The sequence below is a fragment of the Neofelis nebulosa genome, chromosome 4 (genome assembly GCF_028018385.1).
Source record: "Neofelis nebulosa isolate mNeoNeb1 chromosome 4, mNeoNeb1.pri, whole genome shotgun sequence".
In the NCBI taxonomy this organism is placed as follows: domain Eukaryota; kingdom Metazoa; phylum Chordata; class Mammalia; order Carnivora; family Felidae; genus Neofelis; species Neofelis nebulosa.
In genome coordinates, this window is record NC_080785.1 from 94,282,282 (window position 1) to 94,305,807 (window position 23,526).

General features: G+C 40.9%; 1 long non-coding RNA gene and 1 gene segment (V, D, J or C); one reads left to right on the top strand and one right to left on the bottom strand.

Annotated features, from left to right (window-relative positions):
- The first annotated feature begins 23 nt into the window (after window positions 1-23).
- On the top strand, window positions 24-3,297 carry LOC131509576 (uncharacterized). The gene is made up of 2 exons (XR_009260581.1): window positions 24-156; window positions 1,558-3,297. It is a non-coding gene; the product is annotated as an uncharacterized LOC131509576 (long non-coding RNA).
- An 815-nt stretch (window positions 3,298-4,112) lies between these two features.
- Window positions 4,113-23,020, bottom strand: LOC131509564 (T cell receptor gamma constant 1-like). The segment is given in 5 exon segments: window positions 4,113-4,716; window positions 6,408-6,455; window positions 14,638-14,763; window positions 16,303-16,632; window positions 22,831-23,020. Coding segments are annotated over 5 exon segments (726 nt in total).
- Window positions 23,021-23,526: the final 506 nt, after the last annotated feature.

The window sequence follows — 23,526 nt, forward strand, 5'->3', positions numbered from 1 at the left end:
AGTGCAAGCAGGGTAGGAGCAGAGAGAAGGGGACAGAGGATCCCAAGCAGGCTCTACACCAACAGCCTGACAGCAGCGAGCGGGATGCGGGACTCAAAGGACCACAAGATCCTGACCTGAGCTGAAGTCAGACTCTCAACTGACTGAGCCACCCAGGTGCCGCTGTTGTTGTTTGTCTTAGACAGATTTCTAGCAGAGGATTTCCTGGGTCTTTGGTGAGTTTCTATTTAATTTTTAAGTAGTTGCCAAAATGCTCTACAAAGTTGCTGTCCATGTTCCATTCCTTCCAGCAGCGTCTAAGTTGTTTCTCCTTGGTATCTGTATCTATATCTATATCTATATCTATATCTATATCTATATCTATATCTATATCTCCATTTGTAAGACCTGCCTTACATCACTATTAAATTATGCAAAGCATACATGTTATGTATTAATTAAATGTTTGGCTTTATTTAGCACTCTCAAATAATTCCAAGACGTTCCGGCTTCTTGTGGCTCAAGTGCCATTAACTTGACAGGTGGGGAGTAAGCCCAGAAACAGGAAGACGTGGTAAGACCATCTTCCTTAGACTCCTGTCCAAGTGGGAAGGCATTTCATCTGCCCCCGTGTGTCTACAGCAGTGGAATAGGTTGGAAAGGGAAGCCTTCCAACAGCCATACTCTAATCTACTTATGTCACACAAACGTCACCTGAACTGTGTGACGTTTATGAGGCTAAGATGTGGGACACAATCTTTTCTTAAGATTCTCTGTTGTTCATTCTCATGGACCAGATTTGTTCTGGCTCTAATGCAGCATTTTCAGGAAAAGAAAATGTCCTATTCGAGGTGTGTTATCTCGCAAGAGGAAAGCAGCTGTGAGGCAGGCTGTTTCCTTTGCCTATGAGGATGCTCTGTCCCTAATCTGCTCCCCCGGTCTTCCAACAACCACTTTTTTTTCTCTTCCCTGAATGTGAGACTAGGACACACTTCTTATAAAAATGTTTGGAGAACAAGAATCAAAGAAACGGTCCTTCAAAATATTCGGCCAAATCAGTGTCGACAGCTTCATTTGTCCCCTACTCATTTTGTGTTTGTAATTTCACATTATTGTGGCCATACCGTCCATATATTTATTCACTGGTTTAAAAATTATAATCTAAAAGTAATGAAGTCAGTTTGTTGCAAAAACTTTGGAATATCCAGGCATCATTGAAGTCATCTGGTTATTTTCTTCTTGTCTTTCTGATTTTCACCTATGGATTTGGGTTTTTATTTTTATAAATATATTCCAAAAGCATATAAAATGTTTTCACTGCATATTTACTTTTGCTTCACAGGTGAGCATTTTCCATGATGTGTAAACTACACACAAAATTTTAAATGAATGCTGATTATTTCATGGACATAAAATAATTATTTAACTTTTCTTCTGCTCTCAGACATTTAGATTTTCTTCTATTTTTTGGAAGGCTAAGGTACATAATGGAAAAGAAGTATTATTTTTTTGTCAGAGATGTTTCCTCAGGAATTAACTACAGGGTGTAATGACAGGGTCAAATGTGCATTTGTGCAGGTCAGATCAGCTCCGTCTGGGCTTGTTCTAAGAATGGACCGAGTGACAGAAGTGCCATCAAGAGGGCTGGGGGAACCTGAAGCTTAACCAGAAAGAGCATCTTATGGTGGAGAAAGGGGTGAGGAATGTCTGCAGATTCTGGACTTTGGACTCAAATCTCAGCAACTCAGTGGTGTGGTCAGATTTAGATTCCCCTGTCTCAGGAGTGGAGTCACATATATAACAGGCCCACAGATGATGCCTAAGCTGGATGTCAGTGTATAATTTACCCTGAGCTGAACCAATAGCATGTGGCCCATGTTCATGGAAGCCAAAGCTCACCCAGAAGTTTGCTCTCAAGCACGGAAGAAGGGAAATGAAATCTATGGTGAGAATGTGCAGTAGGTCAAACCTTGAAAGCCTAAAGCAGCAGCCTCAACAACAGAGTTTTGTTTCTCCAAGGACTGGTCAGATGGGGTCTCAGGACTGGGCCCCCTCTCTGTACCATGCTCCGGTGGGGTGGGGGTGGGGACACTTACTCTTGTGTTCACATTGCTGAACAACCCTCCTCTGCTGGACCCCCATCCCACCTAGCTGATGTGCCTGTCTTCTATTAAGCTTGCTCTAATGAAGCTCAACTCTACAGTCATCTGTCCTGTAGAGGGACTTAGATGAGTCAATATATGACATTCAATTACACAGTCGACTCGGAGCTTCCCTATGTCTGTGTTCTTGTGAGGATAGAAGCACCTCTGTTGTGATGACCTCAGTCTACCTGCGCTCATAGGTTCATGGGCACTGGTCTTCTGGAAACCTGTCTACACCAAGAAATGAGACTGAAAAATAGGAGCCTCAATAAATCACATGCCATGGAAAAGTACAGATCCTTCGAGGATGTCACCATTACCTAGGGCTACAAGAAGTCTGCGTGCTGTGTCCTTCAGAATACTGTCCTTGGACCGGACTGAAGTTTCAGTGTCTCAACAGTCCTGGTCATACGATTCCGAAGTCATGAAGCCACTACTTGGAATGAACTATTTATAAAATAAGGGAACCCCTCACCCACAGAGTAAGAGTATGTTTGACAGCAAACGCATACCTGTGCAGATGGATATTTTCGTTCCATTAGCTGTGGCCTTCTGGAAGTGAGCAAACTTGGCTGTGGTTTAACTGCCCTTATTTTATCTGACAAAACCTACTACCCCTTGCACAGTCCCAACCAGTGGGGGCCGGTTTGACTTCAAGCATTTTCCACGAATCAACCACATTTGACAGAGCACATAGACCAGAAAAACCCTGAGAAAACAAAACACCAGCCCCTTCCTGCCCCCCACACTGTCCCCTGCACCACCGCCCTCCCCGTCTCTGCACCTGCCAGTCCAGGGCTGCCCAGGTTGGGTTGGGGAAGGGAGGGGCTGAGGATTGGAAACCACAGGGGACACTGGCTAGGAGTGCCCGGCACTGAAATCAGCCCACACGGCTTTCAGTCATTTGCTAGTTTCCCTTGTTTGCCTCTGTGCTTTCCACATGCAGAAACAGTTCCAGATCTCTAAGTAGAGGCCCAGGTATTTGCCCTAAAGAGGTCTGGTCAAATTCCCGAGAATCAAGTAGATGGAAATTAAATTTCCTCTTCCTTGTATCTGGTGGGTCTTGTGTTGTTTCCCCTTGGGAACCTGTATTTGGTCTCCAAAGCCACCTATGTCACAGAAACTGAAGCTGATTGCAAATAAACAAAAAAAAAAAATCCTTTCCAATTTTAAATGAGGCATTGTTTTTGTTCTAATATATGCAAGCTTTTACTGTAAGTGCATTCATTACCGAAAATAGAAAATATACATTTAGTTTTTTACCCACTTACCACACACTGAACATTTTGCTTTATATTCATGTTTGTAGAAATATTTACATGTGTGTGTGTGTGTGTGTGTGTCTGTGTACACGTGAGTGCATGTTCTCTATTATTTCTAAAGTGGAGTTGCCAACAGTAGATGCTGATACTGTCGGGGACTTGCATGTACGTACTAATATCTCAGCTCATCCACACGACTCCTGGAGACGTGTCACTGTAAGCCCATTTTACAGATGAGAAAATTAAGGCACAGAGAGTTCTAATAGCTATAGACCCGAGATTTAAACCCAGGCTCCTGGGATTCAGAGTCCAAGCATTTAAACCCTCCAGCACTCTCCCTTTCCCGTGTTACTGCAGCTCTCATGGGGTTCTTGTGACATCAGGGAACATGGTGCACATGAGACACTGGTCCAGGTCTGACACCAGTGCCCTGAGCAAGCCCCGCAGGCTTGCGACTTATCAAACTGTCACCAGGGGAGAGTCTTGAACTAAATAAGTCTGAAACTGCTCACCTTTCAAGGAGAAATGACTTGGGCACCTTCACTGTTTGTGGTTCCCCTGGGGCCAGTGCCCCCAAAGAAGGCATCACAAGGACTATCTTAGGGAAAGAATTAGAGATGTGGAATTGACCATGAGTACATCAATGCTGAATGTGAAGGCTCAGTTGTCATGCTGTCCGTGGCCTTGTACTCAGGTCTCACCAAATAAATGTCCACAGAGGCGAAAGTAGACTTGTGATTGCTTTTATTAGGCCTGTTATGAAAAATAGCACAAAGGTCAGGTAGCAAGGAGGAAGACTTCCAGAAATGTAAATTAAAAGGCCTCCAGGCAGTTATCTGGATACAGAGCCCCAGGGGCCCCTATGGAAGCTGCACGCCGGCTGTACTCAGAGGTGAGGGTGCTGAGTGGCTGATGGGCTGGTGGACATGAAGGAGAGAGCGGTGCTGATGCCCCGGTGGGTTTCCCCGGCCCCGCCCCTGAGTCATGGTAGAAATTGTTCTCCCTGCAGAGTGACATTTCCTGTCTGCCTAGCGGTTTGTAAACCTGTTCTGCAATGATGACACATAGAAAAAGAAACATGTGAACTGAAATAACCCAAACGAAGAAAGAAAGCCCCTCTAGATCCTCAACAGACTCTTTTAGTGACAATAGTCAAGGAGAAAAGTGGACCCTTGGTGCCACCATGGGTTAGGAACTCTTCCCATTGTCACAGAGTGCTGGTCCCCCAAGCAGACAGATGGCGATGATGACGGTGTAGACCATGCTCTTGACGACGAGGACGACGTACATGTAGTAGGCAGAGGTGTTCACGAGCTGCACCTGCCGGGGGTCTAAAAGAAGCCATCAGTTAGTTTCACCTGTTCTTTGGAAAGGCGAGGACTTAGTTTGGGAGCTGGGTCACAACACACATTTCTGATGTCCTGGGTTGAAGTGACTCTCTCACCAGTACAACTGGAGAGTAAACATCTACACCACCACCACCACTAACACCACCCCCAAGACTACTCAGAATTCGGTTTGCAGACCAAGTTAATAAAAAAACAAAAACAAAAACAAAACAAAAAAAAACCTTTAAAATTCACTTAGAACATTCCAAAGTATTAAAAAATAGGTTGTGTTTAGAATGAGTGAGTCCAATGGGGAAAAACAAGCATTGGTGATAAATAGCTTCTAACATTTCTTCATTCCCCCATGTCCCCAGGTAAGAATAATAGGCAATATCCATTAACCACAACTTAAATGTTACTTGAGAACTGTGCATGTGAAGCCCTAATTGTATTTAGTTTTTAATAACAGATGAGGTTATTATTTTCGTTCCCATTCTCACATAAACTGAGGACAGAGAGAGAAGCAATTTGCCTGATTTCATGCAACTAGTAAGTACGAGAGGCCAGATTTCAATCCCAGCAACCTGATGTTTCAGGACGCATTCTCAGCTACTCTGTCATTGTGGATCTCCACATGCAATGAATACCCAAGACACCCAATGATTATGGATAAATGTAAAGTGGGATGATGATAAGGAGGATGATGACGAGTAGCCAGAGTCCAGGAGCCCCTTGATATTGGACAGGAGGACAAATCAGCAGGACTAGAGCCAATGGTCCTCATCATTTCCTTTGTGCATACGCGGGGAGAAAGAGCCAGGAACTACTACTTATACTTAGAATGTACTCACAAATACTTATTATGTAGCAGCTAAATGAGATACCCTAAGCTAGACATTCCACATGCGGGGCCTTATGTTCTCCATAACTGAGCTGGGTGTTATTTGTGTCATTTGTGGTTGGCTCAGAAAATGCAAATAATCTACCCATATTTCTGCAAACAATAATTAAAAACTAGGGTTTAAATCTGGATTCTGGCACACGAAGTCCTGCCATCACACCCCCTCCCCTGTGCAGCCTGTCTCAGGGCCTTGGCTTTGGGATTTAGAGGAAAAATAAAAATTGAGTAAGTGTATGAACTCTTGATTCAGATGATCTGGGTTGAAGCCCCAGATCTTGCTGTGTCGCAGGGCACAAGGGACTTAGCTAATTTTAGTTCACTGTCCTCATTTGTAATGTGAGAACAAAATATTTCCTAGTGAGTATTAACAGAATTAAACAAAACCCGTTCAAAGTACACACAACGCCTTCTGTACAAGAACCTCTCAGTGTCAGTTCATATTATTAACTACCAACAAATACAAAGATTTAAAAAAAAACTCTAAAAGCTACTTGATACCATGTTTTCCTCAGTTCGTAGAAACAAAGACCACAGAAATGAATGAAATCCATTGTTGAAAGACTTCAGAGCCCCTCACTGCACCCCTACTTTATAGTCCTCTCATTCCCAAGCCAGAATTTACTGTGTGAAGGTGACTCCTGGGAAATGATGGAGACTTCAGCTGTCACTAAGTCTATTTGGCAAGATCCAACCATTGTGATATTTCTCCTTGAAGCCAGGGAAGTTCAGAAGTTAAGTTGATCAGAAGGTAAATGCTGTAGCATAACAAAAAGACAAACATAGAAGAACTTACCATTTTCATCCTTCAGAGAAGCTTTTGTGTAGTTAATAGTGACAAGCTCTAAAAGAAATGAAAGCAAGTATTATTCCGTTGTTCATATCCATTCTTTGACACGTGTCTGTGTCGTGGATAGTTTGATGGATGGATAGCGAGAGAGACAGACAGACAGGCAGATAGAATCTGTCAGCAGACTGGAGACAGCCATTACAAATAGGAGCCCCACAATTCCAGAAAAGCGTGCTCTGATTCTTTGTGACTGAGCAGATCAATTCATATATGGTATTTCTGCACATGGATACATTGAAGTTCGTGATTTTTTTTTTCTTTTTTTCTCACAACTGGAGGATAATATCTAAGATTATCTTGTTTTCCTTCTGGGCTCACAGCTCCTAACACAGTGCCTGCGGCAAAGTAGGTATTCTGTAAATACTTGTTGAAAGGAAAACCAACCAGAAACAGTGGCTGCTGTAAAGTCCTGAGCACACACCGCTCACATGAAGTGTGGCCACCAAAACGATATCATCCAACCCAAGAATCCACAGCAGAATCTTACACGTTGGAAGGAGGCTGGTTTAGCTCAATTTCCCATGTAAAAATGGAAGCAGCCTTACCTTTCCAAATCATGCATACCCCGGTAACTGCAAGTCCCGCACATGATTTTCTACAGTGGAGGTGTTTGTGGACATGACAACAAGGCTAATGAAAGCCATTACCCTTAGATGATTATTCCTGTGCCAGGCACTCTGTGAAAGTTCACGTGCGTTATCTCATCTGATCCTGGTGACACTGACATGAGCTGGATTTGGAGGACTCCATGTTACGCGTAAGGAAATAGGATTTAGAGTCTCTAAGTACCTTGCTGAGAATCATACCAGTGATGGGCAGAGCCGGCACTCAGGGATGGTGGTGGGGGGTTAGATGAGCTACAGCATGTGGAACGCCCCTTGTACAACAATCTATACAAATTGAACACAACTCCACCATTGTGGACTCTCAGACATCATCTCTCCCAGACATAATCACCACTCTTAGCTAATGACCATTTTATTACACAGACTCAGGATCCCAGCGCACTTCTTTGCTGGGACGGGAACTTGCAGGCCAACACGTATCAATATCAGCTCTCTGAATATATGAAACCTAAGGTGAGAGTTGTATTTATCTACTGTGAAAACAAAACAAAACAAATCAAAATAAAAACCACCCAGCACACATACAATTTTATGCACTCCGCACAACCTAATTTTGGGCACTCTTAAAAAAAACAGGTTTGAGGTTTAAACTTTCGGGTGAATTCCAAGAAGGAAAATGTTAGCGTCATTATGTTAAAGGTTAAAATATCCTCAAGAGTTGACTTTAAAGTGCCCTAAATGTCTCTTTCTTTTCCATACAGTGACTTGAGTCATACTGTGCACCTGAAACTAATAGAGCGTTCTATGTTAACTAACTGAAATTAAAATAAAAGCTTTTTAAAAAGATAAGTAAAAATCTCTTATCATCATGCATTGATTAAAGTAAAGACAGTAGGTAACAACTTTTCATAACAAAATTTGTACGTGTCCTACGTGCTCTTTCTTAGTCGTGGCTGGTCATGCTTGGGCAAGATGACTTTTATCTCTTCTCAGTGTCACTTCATTGTTCTGTGTTTTCATGCATATATATATATATATATATATATATGTACATATACAAGCTTTTATCACAAACAGAACAACAAAAATCTTACAAGAAACAGCACTAGAAATCTGCTGCAGAATTGCATTAACAGAAATGCCCTCGTTAGCTTTGTTGTCAAAAGAAGACCTTGGGAGACACTCGTTGCAGAAATAAGTGCCCAGCAAGACACGTTGTAACCAGGAACTGCCCCCTTACCCTCGTCATCACCAGGGAACTTACTACACTTGTTACTTTTCTCCACTCCCTGGAAAAATGAAAACCTAACAGACACTTCAGCCCAGCGGTTACATTAAAGTTTTGCCCATTTGTTTCCTCTCTGTGTCTTAGCTGTAGATATGAACAATTAGAGCTGTCTGTGTAATGTTATTTTTGTTACTTTTAGGAAAGGATATAAAAAATACAGTATGTGTAGAAATAAATTCATCCATGCTATGTTTTCAACAGCAAACATTGCCACTGATACAATGCTGCGTGCTCTTCATCAGAGCCCAGGTGACAGCAAAGGTAATTGCTTAACCCTGATTTGCTCATTGGACAAAGAATCTGTGAAATAGCAAACATTCAAATGAGTACCTTTTAAAGATCTAATTGGCTGGTAACGGATCTATTTATGAATCAGGGAGCATCTTATCCGACAAGTAGAGGGGAGCTCCCAGGAGCCATAAGAAAAGAAGTCTTTCAAGATTGAAAGGGAGGGAAAAAGAAGTTATTAGCAAGGAATCCATTATTTCAGGCAAGATCACCATCCTAAAGGGAAGAGAAGGGGTCAGCCAGTAAACTTCCTAGTGCGGACCAGGAAATTCCATGCCCTGGTTAAAGGCAAAAGTTCTGGGTGTTGAAACTACAGCTGGGCAGGGATGAAGTCTTGATTTACTGACTTGGGGTCTGGAGCTGAGTGAGGCCATTTTGAGTCTGTGGTTTTCTTTTTAACAGCCCAGCCTTTTGATCAGACTCTCAGCTTGAGAGATGAGATCAAAATGGGAGGCATTAACATTACTCTCAGCAGCAGCTCTGAGACATAGTTGTTGTCCTTCTGTGTGATACTCACAGGTCATGACCTTTTGGCTTCACCCTGTAATGTTCACAGGTTACCACTTCACGTTTACAATTTTTGAGTGGGTTGTGCTCTTTGTTCTTTTTGGATGTTCCAGTCTCAGAGAGATCATTTGTTTGTAGGTTACCAGCTCTGAACTTACACTTGGAGCTTTAGAGAGAACATTACACACCAGGAATATTATTATGATTACCATAAACGAGACAGTTCCAATGTTTGGAGTGCAATTTGAGGCCATGGTCCCCAAGACACAAAGCTATGAAAATCAAATAATTAAGAAAGGCTCTGCTGAAGCAGTCGCATTTTTTACCAAGTGGCTTGCTCAGTGATCTGACGTTGTTGAGTTTTAACTTCCCCAGAACTGTTAATCGGGGTAGAGCAGGCAGTGTTGACTACAGCACAGACCCACCCTTGCTCAGCTAAGAGATCATCAAGGGCTATCTTATTTTCAAGAATTACTTTGGTCAGAGTCTAAGGATATTTGTTAAGCAGCCATTGCTTTAGTAAGAGATTCTGCAACAATTTTCAGAACGAAGGAGAAGGTCTTGCTCAAACCTCATTTACCTTGATCCCTAACCTGGAAGTAGGGCCTCACCAGAAGAGTGAATCTTGGTCACGAAAGCTTCCTGGAAGGTTCCTTCTAACTCAGGTGTAAACTGAGGGGCGTCAACCATTGAGATGTCTTCTTTAGCTTGAGAAAAGGTAGAAACAGGGCTAGATTTTCTCCTAGTCTGAAATAAAAGCTTGCTGTAAATTCCAAAGGTTACCCCCCTTGGCTGTGACCTGGGAGATAGAGATGATGGAGTTATCTTTCCAGGACGTTCGTCGGAAAGAAAAGAAGGTGAAAAGTTTTCACATTTGGTAGAAGTGTGAGATCTTGATCCATTGTCTTGGGCGAAAACACCCTACCTGCATGTCAGCTACATCACTTTCTTTCAGTTTGACTCAGAGATGTCCAGTGTCTGTGCAGGACCCAGTATCAGATAGAGACTGGAGCTGTGTGATGTGCACCTGAGGCTCAATACCTTTTAGTGTTACAGCAGGAGCACTTGGTAAAGTCCCTGTTCTACTGGGGGTTTGAGGGCTCTCTTCCTCTGATGACGAGTCCAAAATACCTAATCACCAGGCTGTAACTGTGACCTACAGGATCCTTTTAACTGTAATCCTGGAAGGCTTCCATAAGCTGGTGGTGACAGGCTTGAGCATAAGACATGGTAGACGTACACCAGCTGGACAGATTAGCATGTGACACAAGGATCAATAGAAGGTTGTACTCTGACAGAATGTCAAGAAGTTTGCAAGGTTTTCCTTAAGGTTCCTATGAGTTGCCCTGTAAGATAGGAGCCTTGGTCCCTGGAGATCACAGAAGATGTGCCACAAGGGGGAAACCCACTTTTTAAAAGTGTCTTCGCCACAGGGAGGGCATCAGCCTCTCGGCAGGGAAAGGCTTCAACCCTTCCAGAAATGTACAAACAATAACCGGGGCATGTTGACAGCCCGCACTAAGTGGCAGTGGCGTGAAGTCGGGCTGCAGGTGTTCAAGGGGTCCCCAGGGAGGAGGTCTGAAGCCTTTGGAGACAAAATAATTTTTCCAGGATTGTGGACCCGACAGATTAGACATTGATGGCAAACCATTGTGTACTATTCTAGAAGTCTTACTGCTGATGTCAGTTTATAACATGAGTCACTTTAAACGCCCTATGGTGGGCAAAAGAATGAAAAAACAAAAATCAAGAAAATGGTTTTGCCATGGAGTCAGGAGGGACCAAATGACTGTCTTGATGTTCCCTTAGTCCAGACTCTTTCTTGAATACACTGCCACTGTTTACACACCTTGATTTCTCTGATTCAGAAGCAGACAGGTGTCATGTTCAAGGACATCAGGACCGCAAATGTCTGGCAGAACCAGAATCGACTTTAACTGCATGTGCCACAATCTTACAAACACAATGTAAAGAACACTTAGTATGAATTTCTATTTGACAATGCTTCCCATGTAATTTAACATATCAAATAAAGCCAAATTAGTTTAGGATGTCTTCTGGAATGTACCAGGTCAAAGAGACTTAAGCTGACCAAAACACTAAAGAAAACAAATAAACAAACCCAACCCTTTGCCCTTTGGACAAAGAGAAACCAAATTCTAACGTTACACCTTCTTACTTTTGATTTGAAAATCCTTTCTTCCAAACTTAGTCCTGACCACGTATAACATTTTTTTCCAAACATCCCCTTTTACAAACCACTTTCTCCTTTACATCCAGAATTTGTCCTGAGTTTACTCTTTTTAGATGACCAGCCTTGCTTTAGGACAAAATTCCTTTCTTTTTTTGCCCTCAAAAATATAACCCCATTCATCATACTTTTTCTTACTGAAAACACACATCTTACCTTTTTTTTTTTTTTTTTTTTTTTGCATTCTGGGTTGTTTCCCTTATTATTTCCAGTAGTTCTCGTTAAATTATTAGAACTGTTAACTCCTAGAGACCTTCAATTTTAATGAAAACTAATAAGGAAGCAGTTGTGCACTGTTAAACAGTATTCTTTAGATTGGCAAATTTATGAATACATTTCATAATTTCTAGAAACCTGTGCTTCTTCAAAAAACAATCTTTCAGTAAAGCACAAAACACATTAACAAGCAGGCCCCAACGTATCTTCAGTTTCCAAAAGTAGATAAACCTATGTTCATTTATTAATAATTAACTATTTTATCATACTTGGAAATGATCTAGATATTTAATGAATGTAACTGAATTGAACAGGTGCTCTAACTCAGCACAGCTTTAAAGTTTTAGCCTTCCAAAAAGTTTGGGGAGGCTAAAACTGTCTCTAAATTTTTACTTATTTTATTTACATTTATTCTATTGTTCCTGACAGTTTAGCTGAGGTTACTCATACAAGCTTTACGTGACCTGGGGAATGATGGATTAAACAGGTGATGGGGGTTAAGGAGTACCCTTGTCCTGACAGGCACAGGGTGAAGTAAAAAGTGCTGAGTGTCTATTTTGTACCCATGAAACGAGTATAACACCATGTGCTAACTAACTGGAATGGAAGTATAAAAATAAGAAAAATAAACTTACAAAACATCAAAGTTCATCATTCCCCCAAGCTATTTTTTTTTAACGTTTTGTCACTGAGATCACATCTACTTATTTGACTTTTAGTAGACCCAGGCACCTGAAAGTTTTCATTTTAGTGCTGATAAAGCAGTAAAGAAATGTCTCTTTTATTTAAACCAACAACTGAATATTTGCCCAGACCATGTGAAATTGAAACACCTTTGGGTTAGTTTCTATCTTTCCGAGAGTTTTAGAATGCCCAGTCCTCGCAAGTGCTTGTCTAAAAACCAAAGAAATATAGAGCTCTTTGTAAACTAATGTTGACAATGTCTCCAGAGAGAAAAAATATCTCACATTGATGACGTGTATTTGTGGACGCACAGATTGCCGCAAAGACCCTTGAATCATTGACATTTATGGAGTAATTTATGGAGAAAGTGGTAAGATCTGTATGTGTCCCCAGGATTATGAAGGACACTGAGCCAGGGTTTAGGCACAAGAGCCCTTTAGCAGTTTGTATTTTGAAAAGGCCTCTTTCTCTTAGTTTTCCTCAGTCCCAGGCATTTGTGGGCTGTGTTTACATTTCGAAGATGCGATCAGATGGATCACTTTGAGGACAGAGAAAGAATGCAGGTTCCTGCAAGAAGGGCTTTGCTTTCCTAAAGCCAACCGTCTATAAGCCCTTTTCGGAACTAGGAGAAGTGTGGCAGTGGGTGAAGGGACAGGGGAACTCCGGATTGACCCAAAAGCTGCGTTTCTAGTTCTGTTCACATTTGTCAGGACAGCTCCTCTCAGTGTCTCAAAGACTCAGATTTACATAAAATGATATCATGGGTTGATTGGACCTATCCAAGCACATGAGCCTCAATTTGCTTCCTTTCCTCTGGGTGCACAGTTTTAAGTATTCCTGGCAGATGGAATAACTCCCCTTGGGTGTAAGATGGGTCGCAGAGAGGAAGCTAAGGATATTACCCTCCCCAGATCCAGGGTCACCCACAAGGACAGCCAGAGGAAGGAACCCACAAGCCACATGTCCCAGGCAGGCAGAGAGCTAAGAGCAGTGACACAGGATGACACCAGCAAGGAGGCAACGGCTGTCTCTGGGAGAGAAAGGATCCATAAGCAATGAGTGTGGATTTGGAAACAAATCCGTGGGACAACGGGAAATTGTTTATTGTCTTCTGAGACCATGCACTGTGGGCAGAGATTTGGAAGGAACTGATTCTCCTAAGAGTTTCCACCCATTGCTGGCTTCTGCCGGTTTTTTCTAGGATCCCTTCTGCAGCAGTCCTATTGACCAGAATTTCCACTTGGCTGTTGAAGGGAATAACAGAGCAGTTTGCCAGAAAATCACCCAGTTTCATCAGCTCTGGGAGAGGCTCATTTGGGGCCCTCCTCTTAAAGCAGACATGGGGTATAAAACCATTAAGTTGGCAGACTTCTGTTTATGACTGTGTAGCCTTTTCTGAGTGGAAAATCATTTCAGCCCAGAGTGAGTGCTCAAAGGAGCAAAGAACGGAGCAGGAGGATTACGTCAGTCTTACAGACTTTTTTTTAGTACCTCTTCCATCTATAATTTTTCATGAGCCTTTTGCAGTGAGTCATTCAACGAAATGACCTTGACATTTTAAACCTTTAGGAAGCTTCTGCTTGCTGATTAAACTGAGGGATCCTACTATCTTTAACTGTAAAACCCTTGCTCTTAAGTGCCCTTCCTAACTGGTCTTATCTAATTGGAAATTATATCTTTAACATCTGGGACCATAGTTCTTAGATGAAAAATAAGCAGGTGTACTGGAAGGTGGTGGGCTTGACCCTTCAGGATTTGAGGATCCCATGAGCTAAGATTTGGAGCCAAACTGACACCTAAAAGGCATATGGCCCGAGTTGGGGATTGTGTGTGTTTTACAGTATACGTCCTTGCACAGAGGTTTTCCGGAGGTTGATGGGTGACCCAGTGCTGACCCGACGACCCCTGCCCTCACCAACTTGTACCATCAGAGGAGTGTTCTTGAGGTAGCGAGTGCTCTAACAGTCTTTAAATGTGGGACCTCTGAGATCCCTGTTGCCAGTAGCCTTTCTCTAAACGAAAGGAGACAATCGTGTGCACATTAGTGAATGGGCAATAAGAGAGGCTACTGCGTTCAGGACCCAAGAAGACTCTGTGTGCACCACCAACAATTCTCTTGGAACCTTGCTGACTTTCCTAGCAGGGGAAGTGTGGTCTGAAAGGTTGGGGGCTTGGCTTCAGGCACACCTTTCTGCCAGCTCAGCTGGGCTCTGGCCAAATAGGCCAGTTCCACAGGGTTCCAGATAAACATGCTGGCTCAACCGGGCTCTGGGCATAACCCTTGCAGCCCAAGCTGACCTGTCCTGGAAAGAAAGGCCCATTAGATCAGCAGCCCAAATGCAAGGAGAGAGGAGCTTCGAACCAAGAGGAACTCACCCTCAGCCCTTGAAACCGGTGAGGAGGACAGTGAACTCAAAGGGCTCACAGTGACCACTCCTGTGTTTCGCCTTGTCTCTGAATGCCTCTGGGGGTCCACTTCGGATCTTCTCACCTCCACCAAACCTATTAAAGAACAAAAACCCAACCAAGTAAATGTTAAAGATCCAATGGCTGTATTTGTCAATCAGTGTATGAATCAGAGAGCATCCCATCTAGCATGTAGACAGGACCTCCAAAGGAGGACAGGAGAGAAATCTTTTTTACAATAGAGAAGGAGCAGAAAAAAGGAAATTTTTAGCAAGGAATCCACTGATTTAGGCAAGGTCACCCTGACAGAGAAGGGAAGGGGTCCATTAGGAAACTTCTTGGTGCTGACCAGGAAAATTCCCTAGTCGACTAAAGGTTAAAGGTTACTCTTCTGGGGCATTGAAATTGTACTTGGGTTAGGTATTAAGTCTTGGTGGAGTGACTTGGGGCTTTAAGCTGAGTGTTGCCATTTGGGGTTTGTGGGTTTTTGTTTTTTGCTTTTTCTTTTTTAACACTCCCAGAGGACAAAGGACAAAGACTTACCTCAGAAATATATAGCAAAGCTCTTCACATGTCTTGCTATGTGTTTGTTCCCTGCTGCTTAAAAAGTGCTTGTTAACCACAGAGCAAGTACAAACTGGTTCCTTCTTATGGGCCCTCTGGGGCCCTTTTATATTAATGTTCAGGACTTGACTTCTGAGTCTAGAGAGTTACTGGATCATAGTCTGGCCAGGGCACATTCAACTCTGCCCCCATTGTCAAATATGACCAGCCTCTGCACCAATGGGGCTCCTTCAGGACACCACGTCTGAATCACCAGGGACCCTGGGTGATTAGGCAAAGTGTATTCGCCCTACTGTAGTGATCCTCCTGGGGACAGTGGTCCGTCCCGCCTCCCTTCCAGGCCTGGCGCACGCTCGGACGGCAGGAAGTGTTTGCTGGGCAGCATTTCCCAGGGGTAGAAATACATCTACTGTGGACAATGGGAGAATGTTTGTACACGTAACCTCACCCCTCTCCAGTTACCAAATTTCACTTTACAGTCTTATATAAAATTCAAATCTGGAACACCCAAGACCATACTAAAAACTCAGCAGCCAAATCGCCATTTTTACTTGAACTGCAATCCAGCTCCATCAAAGGAGCAGCATTTTGTCACCTGTAACTATTTAAGGGTGATACTTTGAATAGACCAGATTGAGGTGAGAGGGAGTTTGACCGTTGAGTAGAACGTTCCCGAAAGATGTGCGATTGTTCTTATTTCCTTATCAAGTAAGATCATAGAAAGTGGACTCTCTTTTTGAGCATTTATTGTGTGTGAGGCTGCTAGGTGCTTCCTCCGTATTGTTTCATTCAATCCATACAGTGACGCTAAAAAACATCATTGTGACCTTCATATTTTGGATGATGAAACTGAGGCGATAAAGGCTAAGTGAATTGTTCTTGTGCTCTTTCTTTGTATGTTTCTACTTTAATTCTATGGGGAAGTAACAGGACATTTATGTGACCGTTAAAAGTACGTTAAAGAAAGATTTCTATTTGCTTGTTTTCCATTAATTTTTGATAGAAAAGGTGTGGTATTCCCTTTGAAACAAAGGGTTCTGAAAGGTTATCATCATGTGTATATGCACATACCTTTGTTTATTGAAGGAAACAGTATCTCTCGATTAACCCCTCCTTTATTATTCTCATGTTTGACGGTACATTTGTGTTCTTTATCCATTGACTTTTTAGGCACGGTCAGCCATGTGTATTTCATGTATGTGTCCTTAGTCTTCATGGCGTCACCCTGCTGGGATTTCAGAATTGTTTTGCCATTCTTTTCTTTCCAATCTATCATGATAACGTCAGGGAAAAAGTCCTCAAGAAGACAAAGATATGTTCCAGTGTTATGGAGTTTTACTTCATCAGCTGAAGGAAGAAAAATTGTGGGCTTGGGGAAAATGTCTTCATCAGGATTTTTATCTGTGGGAGAAACACAATTGCAATGAAAACATTAGAGAAATGAAACATTCTGTGGTTTGGAACCACCTAACACACAGTAAAAGGAAGGAGAAGTTGCCATAGGGTTAGTGCTTACTATGACCTTTCATCCACAGTGGGTTCTGAGTTGCTCATTTTGTTACTTTCCATGGGAAAAGGGGTTATGTAAGTTGTCCAAAGTCACGGCTATTAAGGGCAGCACCTGGATTAATATGGAATTTTTTGAAACAATACACAGTCACTTGTTGAAAGGAAATCTATTTCTACCCATACTTGACAATCTGTCACATTGGCCTTTTAGCTTCAAATAAGGATCCCATGTCCACTTCTGATACCGGATTTCTTCTGCTTGATTCCTGATTTTATAGACCATCTTGCTCTCACATCTGAACCACACCAGGATTTTGAGTAGAGTGATGTTTTAAGCTGCATCTCCAAGTTATCTACAATGCCTTGAATTTAGAAGTGATGTGGCTAAATTTACAAAACGGCTATTAAAAATTTATTGATTGTTTCCAGAAATGCTCATATTAACTTTATCAAGTATTGCACTACTCAGAATTCGGTTTGCTTTAAGAAATGTTCACTAAAGTCACATTTTAACGGGAATTTCGTTGTAGTTGGTGCATGACTAAAAAGACACCATACTTTGACACTTAGAATCTTCCCCCAAATTCGAATCTGCCCTGGAAGCCTGCTTAACTTGCTTTCACACACACAGTTTTCTTTGATTTCACCTGCTAAATAACCTTATATGTAACTGGTAAAATGTTAACAGTTATGGTTCCAGAGTTTCTTGTAGACATAATGTGAAAATATGCAATGAAACATCATAGTTGTCAAGGGCATGTCACTTGAGGGCTGGAATGTTCCTTGCTTATACATTGATTGTTAATTAGTGATTGAAATTGTAAAGAGTAGAACCCTTCCAATTTGATTTCCAACTGAAACACAAACGTTAACACATTTTCTCTTTGGGCTAGTTAGGAGTTAGAATAATAATTTTGTGGACAATTTCCGAAGAAAAAAAGAATTTGATTTCTCCTTTGAGAAGAAAAGGAAAAAATATTCTTGAGAATTTCTGACAGTGCCTCAGAGTTCCTGATTTTTATACTAATCTGTAAGCAAAAATCAGTTTTTTAATCACGCTATACATAGAATTAGATCATAATGCGGTTGTCTTAAACTTGTACGTCTTGCATATACTGCAAATAGTATTTTATTGATTGTAATACTAGGAAAGTCTATATTTCTCCAACCATATACTTTGTTTTTCATTGTTAAAGCATGTTATAGAAAACAAGACTAATTTTTCAAAGTATATGATATTTACATGATTTTTGCCTCTAGTCAATACATTTAGGAATCTAGTTTTCATGTTAGGAAGTTGGTTTTTTTTTATAAGATTACTTCTGATTCATCATCGTAAAGAACTTCAAAATCAAATGATCTACTTGGAAAATTATTGGACAGGAAGACACGATGCTTACCTCCTGTCCCTTTTCTTCAGCTAGATTCTGGAAGTTTCATTCTTTTCAGGATAGAAGGAATCTTGAACTCCTATAACTTTCTCAATGTGCTAATTAACTGAGCATTAAATAGTGTACTTGATTATATATGATTAGTGCCTACATTTTGGCTAATTATACTACATGTTTTTTCTTCCAACATTCTTTTTTAAACTTACTAGCAGTGTTTTTTATGGCCACAATCATTTTACTGATGCATAAAATAGAAACCAGTTCACAAAACAAATAAGTTGTCCATTACATTTCTATATATTCATAATCAAAAAATGTTTTAAGGTAAATTGCCTGAGTTGTAGACATATTATTAGGATGAAGCAGTATGAATTCTATATAACTTAACCAAATGCAACCACACTTTCAATTAAGTGGGTATTTCAAACCTGCATTAATATTGACTCCAAATTTCTCAGCTTATTCTTCTAATTTTTCTTTTATTAAGTAAATAAAGCTATTTCATATGTAAGTATGAATTTCAAATTTATGACATTTCTAAGTATATTTAAAAGGACTAACCATATCTGTAACTATATTTCTAAGTACATTCTAACCATATTTTCAGCCATTGTTTTTCTACCATATACAAGCACGAATCCCAAACTTGGTAAAGTTAGAGATAATAGAAATTAAGATAAAGGGTTAAAGTTTAAATACACAGAAAAACTACAAAAATACAAAAACAAAACCCACATTTTAATTTCATTTTGTGGCCAAGTGAGGGAAAAGTTCATTAAATGAAACAAATACCTCTAAATTCAAGTTATTTGTCTATCAGTGCACAGGAAGGTCACTTTCCACTGGGGCAGTTAGAAGCACAGCTGAATCCTCGGGCAAATTTCTGCTCTATCATTATGATTGGCTACAGACCCTCCATACTGGATACTATTGTCCCTTCAGGTTTGAAATGGGACAACTTCTTAGGGCATACCCACTGCATATCCAGCAGCCTTTATATGTTAGACAACATGCCAAGTAATTTATTCACAGTCTCTCATTTAATTCTCATATGACTCCTGCTGAATGCCTCCTGTTATCCCACCTGATGGATGAGGAAACTGAGGGCAGAGAATAATCGCCAAATTCACATAAGCAGTACGTGGTAGAGAAAGGGCTCCAGGTCAGCCTGGGGCAAATCCCGGGCTCTCTGACTACACCCTTTCACCGTCAGGAAAGGAAAAGTGTCAACTCACAAAGCATATCTGTCATGATCAACTTCATTCTTGGACCAAACCCTTTCGTGACAGTTACACACGATGTACATGAACACTTTATACAAGTCCACACGGACACAAGGTCTGATCCTATTACAGTATTTGTACAATGTTGTCTATGCTGACCTTTACTGTAAGGATTGATATTAAAATCTCTCCTAAGATTTCCACAACCAAACATGCTATGGAAATGAGAAAGTATATTATTATCATTACCATGATTATTAGCAATTTGTTTAGATGATTGTGTGCTCCAACATGACATTTTAATCGCATGGGATCACATCTTTCTTACTAATGGGAATACAGTACTCGAGGTAATGATTGGGTCTAGGTAAATCAAACATGGAGACTCATTCCTTCGTTTGCACCCCACTTTGCTCTACTATGTCTCGATTCACTCAGCCATCATCACTGGAATGTGCCTTTGACACACCAGTTAATAGGCAATCACTTGTCTTATCCACTGCATTTCCAGTGTTAAGAAAGTCAAAGGGAACATTGGCTAAAGCCTAGTAACATGGGGTCAGTTCATGGAACTGCTTCACCTGCGTGGTCCAAAGCAAATGTCTCTTTTCCCACCAACAGCATAATCCATGTGCATTCTAAGCTTTCACCAGAAATTTCTACCTCCAACTGCCTTTCTTTCGGATCATGCCTAAGTTTGCCATGAATCTCCTACAGTGGGATTTCAGGCCAAATGACTAGATCAAAGGCAGTTGCCTGGTCCTCCAAGTCTCCTATTGTCACATTAGATCACCAGACTGCATGATCCCTGACCCTGTCGGCTGATTATCACCATCTGTGAATGACATTCAATGTCATGGTGCCCATAGTAATGATGCAGTTGTAGCATGAAATGCATTTGTGTAAAAATCACCTTATCCACTTTATAAAATGGATGTGGAAGGCGATTCCCACTCCACTTCATATTCCCCCAAAAGGACTCATGCTTTGAGTGTTTTTTTCTAATTTTATGATAGATAAGGCATAACATCTTTGAAACTCTGGTGTACTTCAGTTTATCACTTAACACAAAGTATGTACTCCACCACATTTTTCTCCTACTTGTGAACATAAAATTTTATCCTGTGCTTCTTTCTAGATCATCACAGGCCTTTTTTTCTTCTTCTTCTTCTGCTTTCCTTAGTGCTTTTGATCTTTTATTTTTATTTCATAGCTAACTGTAGTTGTGTCTTTTATTTGAGGCCTTCTCAAATAGATGATGGAAAGAGACAGTATAAATAAATGAGAAACCATTGGTGTGTTCGGCCCCAGGGCTTCAGAGCTTAGGGAAGGTCTAACTCAGAGGTCACATGAAAAACGAAAGAAGTTTCCAAATCCCTCTCTGTGATACAAACGCAAAACATGTGGAATTCAACCACCCTGAAACGCCAGAGAAGAAGGTGAAGCTTGCGTCCCAACATCATCCCTCATGAAAGAGGGGTTGTCTTATGTTTCAGTCCTGGGCCACTTATTAAAAGAGGCTCTTCTAGTCCATTCAACTTTGATCCAACAATACTACTTGGACAGGATACCAACCTGAAATAAACTCGATGAGACTAGTTTTGGAAGTCGCACTGGTAAAAGACAATAAGCAGTTTAATGTGGATTTAGTAAATACGACTTGGGACTAAAGACTCTATACTTCATGCTTCTGTCTCACATACATAGAAAGACAGTATAAATGAAAAGAATGCTTTTATTTTGTAAGTGGGTGAATTGTCTCTTCCAATAAAATATCCAGGGACATCATCATCTGGGAATCCCAAAACAGACACTCAGACCCTATGATAACTCAGAAATATGCTCTGAAGTATACATGTTAGATGTGTATGAAGGGTTTGAAAAAAATGTTTAATGAAATGTGAGGGCAGAAATAAGCAGTATTTCTCAAATGATATTTATAATGATATAATTTTTAATCTGTAGGCATAATCCAATGAAGATATTAATTATAAGTGAAGATTTAATTTTATGGGTATTATTATAATTTTATGTATTCAAGTTGTAAAACCTCTCCTTTTTTACATCCAGAGGTTTCCACCGAAAAATGCGAGACCCCCTGATGTTCAGGCTAACAATGTCTCAGGTGATGCCTACTACATTCTACTCATTTTTAGAATCATGTAACAATGGGTCTTAGAAACTGAAGGTATTCTGCCAATACTGACCAATTGTTCCAAAATGACCTGTAGACCAGATCATACTTAATACATTTCCTGTACTCATGATTCATAAAGTACTTCAGTAGGTGATTTTTTCAATTCTATAGGATTGCCTTTCTTTTTTAAATCACTGACCATGTCTGAACCTATGTGGTAGCTATTTCTAACAGAAAGTGATAGATCCAGGATCACAGTCCATATTTTTTTCTGCACTACACTCTCCTAAAAACACTTTTTAAAGGACGTCATGAACTGTATCTGTGTCACCATATTTAATAAGATTGCTATAATTTATATTGCAGTCGGGTGGAAGAAAGAGGACCAGAATGCTGTGTTTCAATTTATTAACTCTTTGTGCCTATGACCACAACCACTAAGGAAACCAAAAAATATCATTACATTTCACAATTCCAATGTTTTACCAGCATTGTGACAATTCTTTGAAAACCTGTAGTTGACTAGATCTGGCAATCTAGAAACATCCCTGGGAGGTGTTCTCCCTCATCCAGGCAAAATTTCATCTCTAAGGGTAATGAAGAATGAACACATTTACTAGCCTGAATGTAGAAAAACAAACAAACAAACAAACAAACACAGCTCATGACATTAATGGATATGTTTGCACAGTTCAATGTGTCCATCCCTGGTATGAATCAGCTTCTGACAAAATGACAAGTTCAGCAATTTTTGTTCATTCTTTTTCACTGGTTGTTTTTGGAATCAAGTAAATAAGATACACAAATTTCTTTACAAACCTTTCAGTACAGAAATCCCACAGGGACCTAACATCCCCACCCCTCAGGGACCCCCAGTTGCTCTAGCAAGTTAGCTCCTTGTCAATGTCGCCCACGCGAACTCAGGCGGCAACTCCCCCCAAGGACTGGGAAACAGTCACCTACCTCTCCAAGGATCCTGCTGCCATTTGTGTCCAAACTGGAACCAAATCCTAGAATTCTGGGCCAGCACCAGCCCCTGGCCTCTGCCCCTGCATCACCTGCCTCCCCTCCCTACGTTATACGGAAGAATGAAAGAATATTTACCTGTAACCCTGAGCAGTGTGCCAGGACCGAACACTTTGTGGTCCCACCTATACCAATCCCACTGTCTGAAAAGCTTTTACAGAAATCTCCCTTTGTGTCACCTTTTAAAATTGTGCCCATATATTCACAATATTTATATAAATAAGTAAAAACAGGCCCTGCTAACATTAAACAAAGATGAATCTCAAGCCAAATCACATTAGATATGAATGCAGTCAAGAAGGGATGAACTGACCCCTTTCTGCCTGGGCAGCTGGGTTCTGTCTTTCCATCTTGCTCGGGTTGGAGGGTATGGTTTTACCTTTCCTCAGCATTTTGCTGAATCCTCTAAACCTCTCTTCTTAGGATGTTTTCATGTATCTGATCAGTTCTTTTCCTGGAATCTAATTTACAGTTACTTCTTCCATAATTTTCAAAGAGGAACAAAAATAGAAATAATATATTTGAATATTTAATAAATGAAAGTTAATATTTTTACAGGTATTTTTTTGTTGTTTCTAGGTACTGGGGGTGGGTAACTGGTTTGGTTGAAAAGTAAGTTCTTGGGGCACTTGGGTGGCTCAGTCGGTTAAGCGTCCGACTTCGGCTCAGGTCATGATCTCATGGTCCGTGAGTTCGAGCCCTGCATCGGGCTCTGTGGTGACAGCTCAGAGCCTGGAGCCTGTTTCAGATTCTGTGTCTCCCTCTCTCTCTGACCCTCCCCAGTTCATGCTCTATCTCTCTCTGTCTCAAAAATAAATAAAACATTAAAAAATTTTTTTTTAAATAAATTAAAAAAAAGAAAAGTAAGTTCTTTCCAGAATCCCACTCCCAATGATAGTAGACCAGAAGAGAGTCTGAAATCGGAATGATGATCTCTTAACTTATTTATGTTGAGACTGCCCTTTTTCTTTTCTTAATGTTTATTTACTTTTGAGAGAGAGAGAGAGAG